The sequence below is a fragment of the Protopterus annectens genome, chromosome 13.part0 (genome assembly GCF_019279795.1).
Source record: "Protopterus annectens isolate FY-2018-M chromosome 13.part0, PAN1.0, whole genome shotgun sequence".
In the NCBI taxonomy this organism is placed as follows: Eukaryota; Metazoa; Chordata; order Ceratodontiformes; family Protopteridae; genus Protopterus; species Protopterus annectens.
This window is the reverse complement of record NC_056747.1, coordinates 717,677,379-717,689,912: the sequence shown is the minus strand read 5'-3', so window position 1 is coordinate 717,689,912 and position 12,534 is coordinate 717,677,379. Positions and strand designations below refer to the sequence as shown.

General features: G+C 39.7%; 1 protein-coding gene across 1 annotated transcript in view; it reads right to left on the bottom strand.

The window, feature by feature from the left end:
• Window positions 1-6,938: 6,938 nt before the first annotated feature.
• SUPT6H (SPT6 homolog, histone chaperone and transcription elongation factor) overlaps window positions 6,939-12,534 on the bottom strand; it is a 2,620,423-nt gene continuing 2,614,827 nt past the window's right edge. Inside the window, exon 36 of the mRNA XM_044054882.1 lies at window positions 6,939-8,897. Within this exon, the coding sequence (XP_043910817.1) occupies window positions 8,711-8,897 (187 nt within the window). The 3' untranslated portion in view covers window positions 6,939-8,710. The remainder of the gene's footprint in view (window positions 8,898-12,534) is intronic.

Here is a 12,534-nt window from a genome sequence, read left to right as displayed (position 1 = left end):
CTTAACCTTCACCCTAGTGGTTTTTGTTGGCCAGTCTTTCAAACAGCCCACTCAGCATGACAGGCCAACTCTGTATTTACAGAGTTATAAAGCTCTAACTACAAGCCAAATGACAAAAGTTTGATTAATCACCTGAGCACCTGTTTGTAGATGGGGTGAGAGAGGGGAATGAAGAGGCTCGGCCTGCATCCCTCTCTCGACTAGAAAAAAACATTCTCCTGGAAGTAGAGGGCAGACCAAAAATTAGAACTGGAACCAAGGAGCCAAAAGCCTCCCACACTGGTCAGTGAATATTGTTGTGTCAACATTCTGGCACTGCCTGAACAGTTGGTAACCCATGTCAGAACCAAAACAATTTAGTCCATCAAAACCAACACTAATGCAGAACACTGGCCCGTCTGGTAACCAAGCCACCAGTTTTATCAAGGAGAACACCAAAGACAATGTACAGAGGAGGGCTTGCTGATAACTGTCCAACACCCTTCAGAGATGGCCTCACCGGAATCAGCACCAAAATGAGGGAGCGTCTAGTGTTCTGCAGTCAAGGGATACAGAGTATATAAGACATCTAATTTTAGTGTGGTACACAGGCCAGCAACCTTCTGCTGTTCCCTAAGGTCAATGACCAAGGGTGCCTGGGCAGCCTCAGCTTCAAGGTTCAGTAATAACACACACTTCTCTACCTCACACAGCCTCAGCTGCTGACACAGCCTAAACCAAAAACTAGTGAAAAAACATTTTCAGAAAACAAACAGCCATTTGTGGAACAGGAGAACTTTCCTATCACATCCCACAACAACCTTCTCTCTCTTTTTTTTTTAAATAGAGTTTCTTAGCAGGTTGGCCCACCTCAGACCTTGGGGAAGGAATTCTCTCGCTTTTGTACCTTTTTTCTATGGACTGAGTCAACTTGACCGCAGGCAATTTCCATGACCTGAAAGTAAACTTGGACAAGCAAGGAGCAGGAGGAGGAAGAGTAACTAAGGCTGACAGATAACCCACCAAATTCCATATTCTTTTGATGAATAAATAAGGCCTGTTTGTGCAAGTGATACTGCAATCTTTCTGCTCTACACCAATGGGCAAAAGAACTGGGTTGCACCATTCCCTGAGGCAGGAGAGAGACTGAAGAATACCTATCCTATGGCAGGATTTGCTCTTTAAAGGGGCAGCAGTAAAATCCGTAATTTATGAACAGGGACAGGGCAACTTCCCAAAACTCCAATCAATTATAACAGAGGCACCACAAAAAGAAAACCAGTAGCACTCTGGTAGAGGGATAAAGCCTTGATTACAACCCAGGTGACATGGGTTTGATTATCGGCTTGGATGACTGATTAAGGGAGGAATGGGGTGGGTGTCTCTTTGCCAAGATCCCAGGTAGGAGGACAGGGGCATCACTAGAAGAGGCATAGCTAGTGGGTGGAAAGTTGGCCTGGCTGAGCTACTGCTGAGGTGGGGTAATACACTGGTAGCTCATATCGCATGCTTATGCTACTACAAAGGTGGAGGGGGGGAATTGTTAGGTTATACCAGAAACCCCATACCAGATGAATGCTCAGACATGCCAGGCTCCTGTTGCCTAGGATTCCTGACCGTCTCCAGCAGTACTCCCAGGAATAAGTCTGGGGAGGCATAGTGATAGCTGGTTGACCCAGTGTGGACTGCGTACAGGAGCCAGGTGGGCAAAATGACAAAGGAGGGACCAAAAAAACAAAAAGAGAAACCAACAATAACTACCACAAAAGCAGAAAAACAAATTCATAATAGTTAAGCAATGTTATTGTTACTGCCAAAGGTCATTTAGTGGCAATAGAAGTGCAAAAGATTTAGTAAGCAACTAAACAAACTTCCCTCAGCAGGAATATAAAACTCAAAATTTCAACAACTCTGAAAAGGAAAGAATGAAGCTTTTTTTCTGTTCAGTTTCAACTCAATAAGCAAGTTAATTTCCCTGCTTAGGTGTTCACTAAGGTGCCCAACCCAACCAAACTTGAATGTACATAACCAAAAAAGGCAAATAATTCGAAAACATTGCTTTTAAATTAATATTTCCAGCCCAGGACTGAATATCCCATGTTTTGCTGACATAACATATCACTGTAATATTGTCAATGGCATCATTATGCTCCTGCAGCTTTTTCTTAAGAATATATCTGTTGAGAACATTTATGAAGCATCAACCCGAACTGTTTTAGGTATACAAGCTACAGCACAGGTTCTGAACTCCATCACTATGAACAGTCCTCTCCCTGAAACCAAATGGATGACTCACTTGGGACACAGACAATCAGTGGATTCTTCCATCCCAAAAGAGCTTCCATAAGCAAAATATGAAGAATCAATTTTCATTTCCTTTTCTGAATTAACAGAAACAACGGGAAGGCCCTTGGCTCTTAGCCCTCTGAAGAACCTAGCAATGAAGCTCTTTCACAAAGGAAAAAAAGATGGGGCATGAGTTATAGGGAATACATGTTCTGAACCCAAATATTTCTGAGATACCACTGTAGTTCTTCGCATAAAATTAAGCATTTGGCATCATCAAAATGGAAGAAAGCATGTAACCCCGGGCACTAAAATGCCCTGACATTTAAGACTGTGGCTTTACCAAGATAAAAGAAAATTTCTATTAACTGTTGCACTCTGTCTGGGAAGGTTACTGTACTGAAGGACAACCCCCTCCAAAACAGCATGGTCTGTGGGGAAAGACTAAAGTTATCCAACAGTACTTCCAGGACACTGGATGCACTTTATAACCCATCCAAGAAAACATACACGGAGATGAGAGACCTCTGCTGTGCCAGAATGTTGCATTATCAAAGATCAAACACATGTCAAAGTATCAAAACCCAAATTATATAGGAAAAGTGTCAAACCAAAAATAATCTCTTAAAATCTCTTTTGGTAACTAAAGAAATCTGTCCTGAAGGAATGACTGTAACGTTCTTAGAACTTTTAACAAGAGACTACAAATGGGTGGCATGCTTCATCTGTCAGCAAAGTACACTTGGTTTAAAGCAGTCATATGCCTCCACATTGAGTATGCAGGTCACATGCATTGCTGCATCACTGCAGCAAAACAGGTTATGGATTTGACTAACAATGCAAACAGATTCCCAACCCCTAAGCCTGAAAATAGCTCATCCATTGATAAATTCACATAACACAGTAATAGCAGCAGCAGCCAGCAATGAAGCACTTTGCAGAATAAAAGGTCAGACATCGTCTAAAGGTAAAGTGCATACAAAACCACATTTTCACTTTTACAATTTTCTGTGTATTCCCTATCTCCCTCTTTCAAGGCTGTTGATGACATGGGAGAGCAGGTTCATACTCCACTGTGAATTACTACATCCTAGTACAAAGAAGCAACATCTTTCAGGTTCAAACACCTTTCTTGCCCTGTTACTAACCCTTGTGTGTCTGTGTACAACTTACTTCAACATGCACATATACAAGGAACTTCATTCTAAACCTGACAAGCATGCATACCCCTCAACCATACCAAATTTCTCAGTATTTCCCATTTTGGGGGGTGAAATAATAGGGTGCCACAAATTCCCGAGTAGTCCCTTTTAATCCTGATTTAGATTTTTTGTTTAATTACATTTTTTATTTAATGCTAATGTCATCACGCATCACAGGCATATCCCACAATGTCATCAACGTACATAGACATGCATGATGAAGACAGCATTGTGAGACAGTACGGCACTGCCTAACTGCCTCCTGGAGTCAAAGATCTTAAAAAACAGACAAATTCATGCATTGTATCTGGGTTTTGGAGGGATTGTTATTTTTGTACGACAGCTCTGCGTAACTTTCTGCAGGTATATAAAACAGACACTACAGCTTGGCAGCTAAAGTATTACGCTAATGTTACAGGTTCATTGATTTATACTAGTTTATCAACCAGCATGGTCTGCAACTCAACCCTGTTTTGTCCTCGTTACTCTGCGTGGTGCTATGTTAAAAAGAAGGTAGCTAAGGGTTATGTTAAAACAATGTTGAAGCTAACTTTAGCAAATTCTTAGTTACTAAAACATGCAACACATTTGGGGACTGAACTGCTTAATGCTTAAACTATAAGTAAACTAAAAAAAAATGTGTTTTCATTTATGCAGCATTATATCCATTGGCACAGCATTTATACAAACTATTTATTTTCTAAAAACATACTAACTTTGTATCCAGTGGCACAATGTTTATACAAACATGGATATTTTTATGTAACTGTGTATCCAGAGGCAGAGTATTTACGTACTTGCATTTGTATGCACTGACCAGTACACCACACTAACTTGAAGTGCAGCATGTGGTGGCGGAGCTGCAAGACCCTCTTAGCAGTGTTATGATGGAACTGTTTATGGCATGACTGACAGGAACAGAACCAGTCACTTAGGATTGCATGTCTTGTAACATTCTTTTCACATGTAAGGCAGCACAGTAATTGCCCCAGGAGTCTACACAAATGGGGCAGGATGAAATCTGAAAAGCACACAACATAACCAATATACTAGTGGTACAAGTTATTTAAAGAAATTATTACATTGTCTCTCTGATAATGTGATCGTAATTTTCTTTCATTTTTGTCACACTGTTTTTAAATGCATTTCTCAGTAGTATCCCACTCAGTCTTATGATGACACAGGCTGTTCAATCAGAGCTCAACACTGACACAATATGTCGATAGCCTGTATAATCCATGTTGCAGTAATAAAACCTCACTGCATTTGTTAGACAGCATATTTAATGTCTTGCTTCCTAACAAGTCTTTCAGTTTTACCATCATAAGGGTTATTAGGAGTTGTCACCTTAGAACAGATATTTGCACTTCTTCCCCAGCTACTGCTCATCTGAGAACTGAGTGTATGACCCAAGAAAAGTTTATCATTTGGAGTTTTGGCTAAAATAATTTAAATGCAGAGGTTTATTTTCTAAAAACATTTAATAACTCTGAAGCATATGTTTGCATAAACACATAAATATTTTACCTTGCATACAGCTGTACAGCAGTTATGTTACACTGACAAAAGCCATCCTGTCGCTATGTAAAACCTGGGGAGCTAGAGAGACACCACTGTCTGTTGCTATGGAAATTCCATTTTGTATACAGAGAAGAACCCAAGAGAAATAGTAATGAATTAATGAGATTTTAAAATGTATATGTTATGTGTATTTTCATTTGTAAAGTTCAAACTTTTTTTTTTTTACATGTATTCATTTGTTAGTTTACTTTAATGGCATTTATATATTATTATTGTGTTTCTATGCCCATTTATAAAATATCTGAACATTTGGTGCGCTCTACAAAAAAGTGGTTGTTGTGACTCAAATTACAGACGTTTTTGGGGAAGTTGGGTTGAGTGTGTGGATTTGGAGGATTGTTGTAACAATTTGGAAACTTCATAATATCTACCACCACACAACCTCTAAGCATTAAAATTGTGCCATGGGGGTGAAGACTCAAAATGCGGATGATTTCTCATAATAAGCTATAGCTGAGAGGTATAGGAGGAAGGATGACATCTGATAGGTTGTTAGCCCAGACATAACTATGATGTATTGAAAGAGGTTACGTAAAGAATATATTTCTTTTGTAGATTGCGAAGTTGCATACCAGTGGTTACCTAGTGATAGATGATGGGAGTTTTAGAAATATCAGGATAAATCTTCATTGTAGGGAGACGTTAGAAAAAGACAATTTAAACTGCTATAGTGTATGATTAAGGCTCTGAAGAGAAAATTGAAGAAATGACCTACGGCTAGAGTAGGAATGAAATACAGGATTCGGTTTAACTGTAGCTATTAAGTGTGTGTGTGTGTGTGTGTGTGTGTGTGTGTGTGTGTGTGTGTGTGTGTGTGTGTGTGTGTGTGAGATACTTCTCAACTGTCCAGATTTTCACAGAATATACAGAGAAGAACCCCCTCCCCCCCTAGATTTTTGCCTCATATGTTTGGTATATTCCTTGTAAAATTTTGGTTTTCTGGTAAATCACTGGCAAATCATTGAGGACTGAAGTCAAAATAAAATGACATTCATTTCAGTTTCAGACTTCATACCCTTCAGGAAATTCATGCTAATGCAAAAACCTGTTATTCTATCAACTCTCTAAGTTTATAAAAGCAATATTTCAAAACTATCCCTATTTTTGGGCCTTTGTCCCCTCATTACTTATGGCTTTCTTGGGATTTCTTGCTCTAAGAAGTTGAGAGGTAAATTAGTGACTTCAATCTTCATGTTGGTATCCCACGTTTCCATTAGATTGGGCAGGGTAACATGAATATGCATGCAAATTTTATGCTAATCAGCATCATGATTTTTGGCCAGTTATACCTACTTCTCATGGGCCTTTGGCAAGATTTTTGATGTTTCCATGTTCAGAGGTATGCAAGCATGTTTTTTTTTTTTTTTCAGAAACTGACAGCTGAGCCAAAAACCTAAACAATGCTCAATGAGTAGGAAGTCTTTGCTAATGCAAATTAAGCACAGAATGCAAAGTACAAAAAAAGCTTCCGATGCTACCCACTTTCTCACAGCAAAGAAATACACTTTTTTTTCATATGGAAGCAGATATAAACCCACTTTTAAAAGTAACCACAGCATTATGACAAAAACTAAGAATAATGAAGTCAACAATCACACTAGAATACCTCAAATGTTTGTCTTATCGGCTTTTCCCGGTTAGGGGTCGCCACAGTGGAACTCCGGTCCGCTACTGATTGACAGTAGGTTTTTATGGTATACCTCAAATAAGATCTGTAAAATCTGGATGAGGAAGTGTGATGAAAAAGTCTGCATTATAACAAACAAGTAAAAGTAGCTTAATACGTTTCAGAAAACAAATGGCAAAGGCTGTGCTTCTTAAATGACTAAATCTGTGATCTGGGTAGTTTCACTTAAGTCACATCTTCCAAACTCATTGAATGAAGCATGATTTAGGAAATACATTTGTATTTTTTTATTTAAATTAAAAATAAATAAAAACTACCCTAAAAACAGTCATGTTTGGGGTACTGTCAGATACACAAACCTTCTGCTCTTGTTTTGTAGAATAACATTATGAGAAATATTGCAAGATCACCACAAGCATCCACCTTTAAGGATCTGAACTTCAGCATCTGTTGATTTTTTTTTCTAAATAGCAGAGCTTTAATTCTCTCAACGGACTATATTTCAAAATCCCCCAAAATTCAGGCTGGCACAAACCTAAAGAGAAGGGACTGTGACAATGTACCAGAATGTTTGTAACAAAGGAACAATTATCCATTAACCTCTCAGCAAAGCAAGGTTTGTATTACAAGCAATGCCAGCGATTCTTTAACCTAGACCTGGGTGCTAGAGCAGGTGTTCACTCTTGTTTGGCTATGAGTTATAACTTTCATCATGAGCAGATATCTTAACCCATTCAAACTTTTACCTGGGACCACAGACTGGCAATGTTCCTTAGCATGATGATGCATTTTTACTCTACAGCAGATATTTCTTAACTTCCTTAATGATACTATGCCAGAAGAGCAGAGACAACATGACAAAGTATCAGATCATATGTATGGATGCGGAAGTTCCAATAACTAGTGTCTCCAAACCCTTCTATGGTATGGGTAAGGTATGTGCACTGCCTTCAGCGACAACAGACAGCTGCAAGGGTGGAGTGAAACAGAAACTATGACTGGGATTAGCCTGCCCTAACGCACATGGCAGAGCAACAGAATACTCAAATCGAAATCCATTTCTTCATCATACTGAGGTGGAACAAATGACAGCAGAGGATTTTAACTCAAACATAGATATTGATTTTTCAGTGTTTACTACAACATTGTTACTGTACCAAAAGGTCTGCAACATTACTACTTGTGTGTCTTTAAAGTCTCAAAGCACTTAGCCAAAAAAAAAAAAGTCTGACATTATAGTTGATTAGGAGCTGGGAGCAACTGGCAAACTCTAGAAATGTTATAATTCTCATTTCACACAATTTCATAAAACATATAAAAATTCAAATCTGAATATATGTATTGCAGTCTATCTGCTATCAACATGTTCTTTAAATACAAGTCGTATGAAATCCAGTCAATTTGCTGGTAACGGGTATATGACTATCGCTCATTGTCTGCTCAACATGAAACATTTAAAGTTAATTAATTTAGGATAACTTAGTTCATGCAGTTTATATGGCTCTTCAAAGGAGGACTGTTTGTCCCCATTTTTTTGGCTAGCACGAATTACTGTAGATAACACACAGAAGAAAAACTGCAAAAGGACACCAAAGTGCTGTGCATCACCAAAACCTGGAGCACACTATTCTTATTCAGATGTATTTCTGAAAGCAGTGCTTCTTTAATGTAAGAGAATGCACATAAATAAAAAATGAAGTAACCAAATAAAGCCAGAAAATGAGTATGTTTTTACATTAAAAATTCCACAGATGATGCCAGGGCTTCCAAAAGGGGAAAACAAAGTATTTCTAAAGCCACCCCATACCAGGGCAGAGACCTCCATGCTGCTTGCTTAAAGTGTCTTAACAAATTATGGTGTCAAGATGAAAGGCAGTTCAAGCTACTGTACAAAATGAAACAGAAGGTATGTAGCTTAAAAAAGACTGTCCCATTAAAAGGTAGTTTCTTTTTCCTCTGTACATAATTCAATACTGAGTTCAAGTCTTCAAAGTCTAAGATAAGGGGGCTAGACACTGCCATTTTAATTTCTGGTCTACCGATCCATTTCATCCAGAAGTGGAGTGGCATCTCCAGCAATAGACATTGGTGTACTTTCTATCATAGGGCTGGGAGAAGCCCTTGGTGTTAGTCTCTGTTTTTGCTTTCGTCTTTCGGCCTCCTTTTCCTGTAACCACTGTTCTGCCATTTTGCCCCAGTCGATTGCTGTGTGCATAGCTGACCTACAACAATTTGAAAAGAAACAAGCATTTAGATGCAGAAAAGCATAAATTAAACATTCTTCACCATCAGCTATACAAGATAAATCACAATGACAACACCTTGCAGGAATAAAAGCCATCATTTTCCAACATATCCCTGCCTCTTCTGACACTTTATTACTGGTTCTGCAGCCTCCATTAGCTGTAATTGGTCAGTGGAGGACAGTACTTCATTCTATCAAACCAAAGGTCAGAAACAAAATCTCTGCTTCAGCACAATGGGTCTGAATTGTAATCCAAAATCTGCTTTTTTGCACTGACTTTCAGGTACACTAAGGAATTTCAGAGACAGTCAACCACACTCACTCTCTTTGCAAGAAAATGTTACTTGTAGTACATGGTCTTCAACCTGGACTAAGTTTTCAAATACAAGGAAAAATTGTACAGAATCTAAGGCAGGTGTTTTAAAATATATCTTGTGTTTTAACAGTACTGATGTGCCTCTGGTGGCATAAGCTATACACATTTACTTTAGACTGAATCTATACCAAGATACGTAGCAGAAATGACCATTCTGACTTATTTTTGTGGTTTGCTTTTACCACACAGTGCACATAAGGGTACGATGTGAGCCCAGTCAATACATTCACTGACTCCGCAGTGCTACAGCAGATATACAATGCCTAAAGTTCAAACTTTAAGCAGATCTTCAGCTAAGTGTTTTCAGTTTTCACAGCACTGCCTCATATTACAAGTAAAAGGTAAACTTTTGTGTGTGTTCTCTGAAATATTACACTTCATTGCACGTTGATGAATGCTACAACTTCTATTACTGGCAAGTTTCTCCTCACTTAAATAAAAGACTTAGGAAGTTATTATAAATCAAGAAACGGGCTACTGTCATTCCAGATACTGATTTATAAAAAGGAAAAGAAAAATGGTGGTGTCATATGCAGTTAAAGAACTGATATTAGGGAGATTCAGCAGAGAAAATTAAAAGAGGTGTTGCCAAGTACAAGCTAAGCTCAGATAAAGAACTAGAGCAGAGTACACTGTCAGTGCAGATTAAAACCAGAACATTGAATTCACAGATCCAACGCACCTAACTGACATGACACCCACCCCTAGATAAATGCTGTCAGGCAAAAAATCTGCAGTTGTGAGGAATCACTGTTATCAACAGCTGGCATCAGGTACAAGGTATAGGTGTGTCTGGTATACATTCAGCAAAGCTGGGACGAGCTGTTAAACCGGTGCCAAAAACAGACGGCATACGTACAAAATGGTGCTAGAGTTGGCAGAAGTAAACTTTTGTCAGGAAATAAGTACAGGTAGTGAACAGCTGTTGGCAAATGCAATGAAATGCTGGTACAATACCCAATCAAAGAAAGTAATGAAAGGGTGACATCAGGCAGAAAACCAAAGGACTGTAGCATTTTGGTTCCACACTGCCTGAGGAGTCGTCCAGAGCTTCAGACAGACGTGACAAGTAGACTTACCCTTTCATCCTGTGACTTAGGAGCATCTGTTCCTTTGTCCTTTCCTAATTCCAGTCCTACATACTAAGAAAGGCTCTGGATAAACTTAACCTCACAGAGTCTGGGCTTAAGAAGGCTCATCATGTGACTGTCTTGGCGACTTCCACATAAAGATGCCTCATGTTTACTGGTAACTTTAACTGTGCTGTCATTTTGGCTACAGCCACAGTTTCAGTTGAGTGCCTATGTAGGTCTGAGTGATGTGGCTGCCATATTAATGGAGGAGCTTAAAAGGAACAGTATGGATGCCCATTTCTTGGAGCAAGAGCTTTTTTATTCAGTCTGTCCAGGACCTGATGAACTGAAAAAAGTATACCACAGGGATACTCACATAGCCTTACTCTATGGAGGGTCTTTATTACATCTTTTTGCTTTATCTTTTAAAGCTGGCCAATCCTAAAAACGCCACCTACATGCTACATAAAGGCTCTCAAGTGTCAATGTCTTAACCCTTCCCATGCCGTGGAAGTTACTAAAGAAGAAAATCCTACTGATCACACTGCCACAGTTCTGACTTCCGTCGGGGATTTCCTCTGGAGTGGGTGGAGCTGCTCTCTGAGACTACCTTGATCTGGAGAACCATCAACTAAGGGTCACTGGGTTTTGGGCGTGGTGTTCTTCAGCCATATTTTGGAGCACAGTGAGTTTCCAAAACAAATTCTTCTTGCAGATTACTGTTTAAGCAAATTGTTGGGGCTATTGTGGATGGACAGTTTTCGTCCGGTTCTGGATCTGAGTGACTTCAGCTAGCACATCTGATACATTCAGTTTTGTATGATCAGCCTGCAGTGAGACTCATGCCTTTTGCTCATGAAGGGTGCCTCAGTGGTGTATCTGGATGTGATAGACACCTCCTAATGCATATGAATTTCTGGTTCACAAACAGAATGCCTTCAATTTGCTATTTCTTTGGGAGAGGGTATCACTTCCAGTATAAAGTGTTGCTGATTGGTTTTCCTCAGGGTTCAAAGATTTAAGTAAAATACTGGCTGCAATAGCTAAAATTCTGCAGGGGAATGATCTTTTAAACGGCTCAGTTTTGGTAACCCTATCCAGGGCCTCATGTGTGCTCTCAGTTATAACTTTTTACCTTAATTTTTTCATTTGTTGGCTGGGTAAGTGAAGTGGCCCTCAGACCACAACCTAGGTCACAAGGCGAAGGGTATACGGACACTTCCGAGTAGCTGATCTGTTACCATATTTTTTCAGACATGACAGGAAAAGTACAGATGTATACACTAACCATACATGTACAAGTTTGAGTGTATTCACTGCTGCAGTCCTGACTTTTGGGACTTCCTGCCTTGAAAGCCCGCGGCCGGCCAAACTACCAGAGAAATTTCTTTCCGGCTCTCAGGCTGGTAAACACCCTGACCAATGTCAGTACGTTCAGGTACAAAGGTAGCCAGCCTGCATCATACCATCAGTGTTTTCCTGCCCTCAACTAAGAGAAGTCCTAAGCAGACAGGAGTTATCCAAAGGAGAACCTGACATAGGGAGGGAAGCCAAGGAGGGGTCCCTTGCCTGAGTAGCAAAAACAGAATCTACCAATACAGTAGGCTGAGGGATTTTTTTGCAGAAAAAGACTGCAACAGTGAATACACTAATACCTACATTTATGGTAAGTGTACAAAAAACTGTAATGTTCCTTGTGTTTCACTGTTGCAGTCTTGACTACTGGGAAGATTCTCAAAGCTGAAAGGAGGAAGGAAGGTCTCTAAGGGGAAGAGAGGATGCCCTGCAAGACAGCAGTGGCAAAGCCTGCTCTAGACCTGGAGAAGGATGCCAGGTGATAGTGCTTGGTGAAGGCATGCACTGAAGATCAGATGACAGCCTCCAAGATGTCCCTGGTGGGGACAACCTTTAGAAAAACAGTGGATGTAGAAGTTGCCCTGGTTTGGTGGCACTTTACCATGTGAGCTACAACAAAAGCAAATGCAGTGGAAAATCCATTTGGAAATAGTTTGCTTAGAGACACAGGCTTGCCTCCTTTTCCACAGTCAAAGGTAATGAAAAGCTGATCAGTCAAGCTTTTGTCTTGTCTAGATAGAAATGCAGCTGCCTGTGCACATCCAAGGAGTGCAGAATTCTTGTCCCTTTGTTTTGTGGCTTGGGGAAGA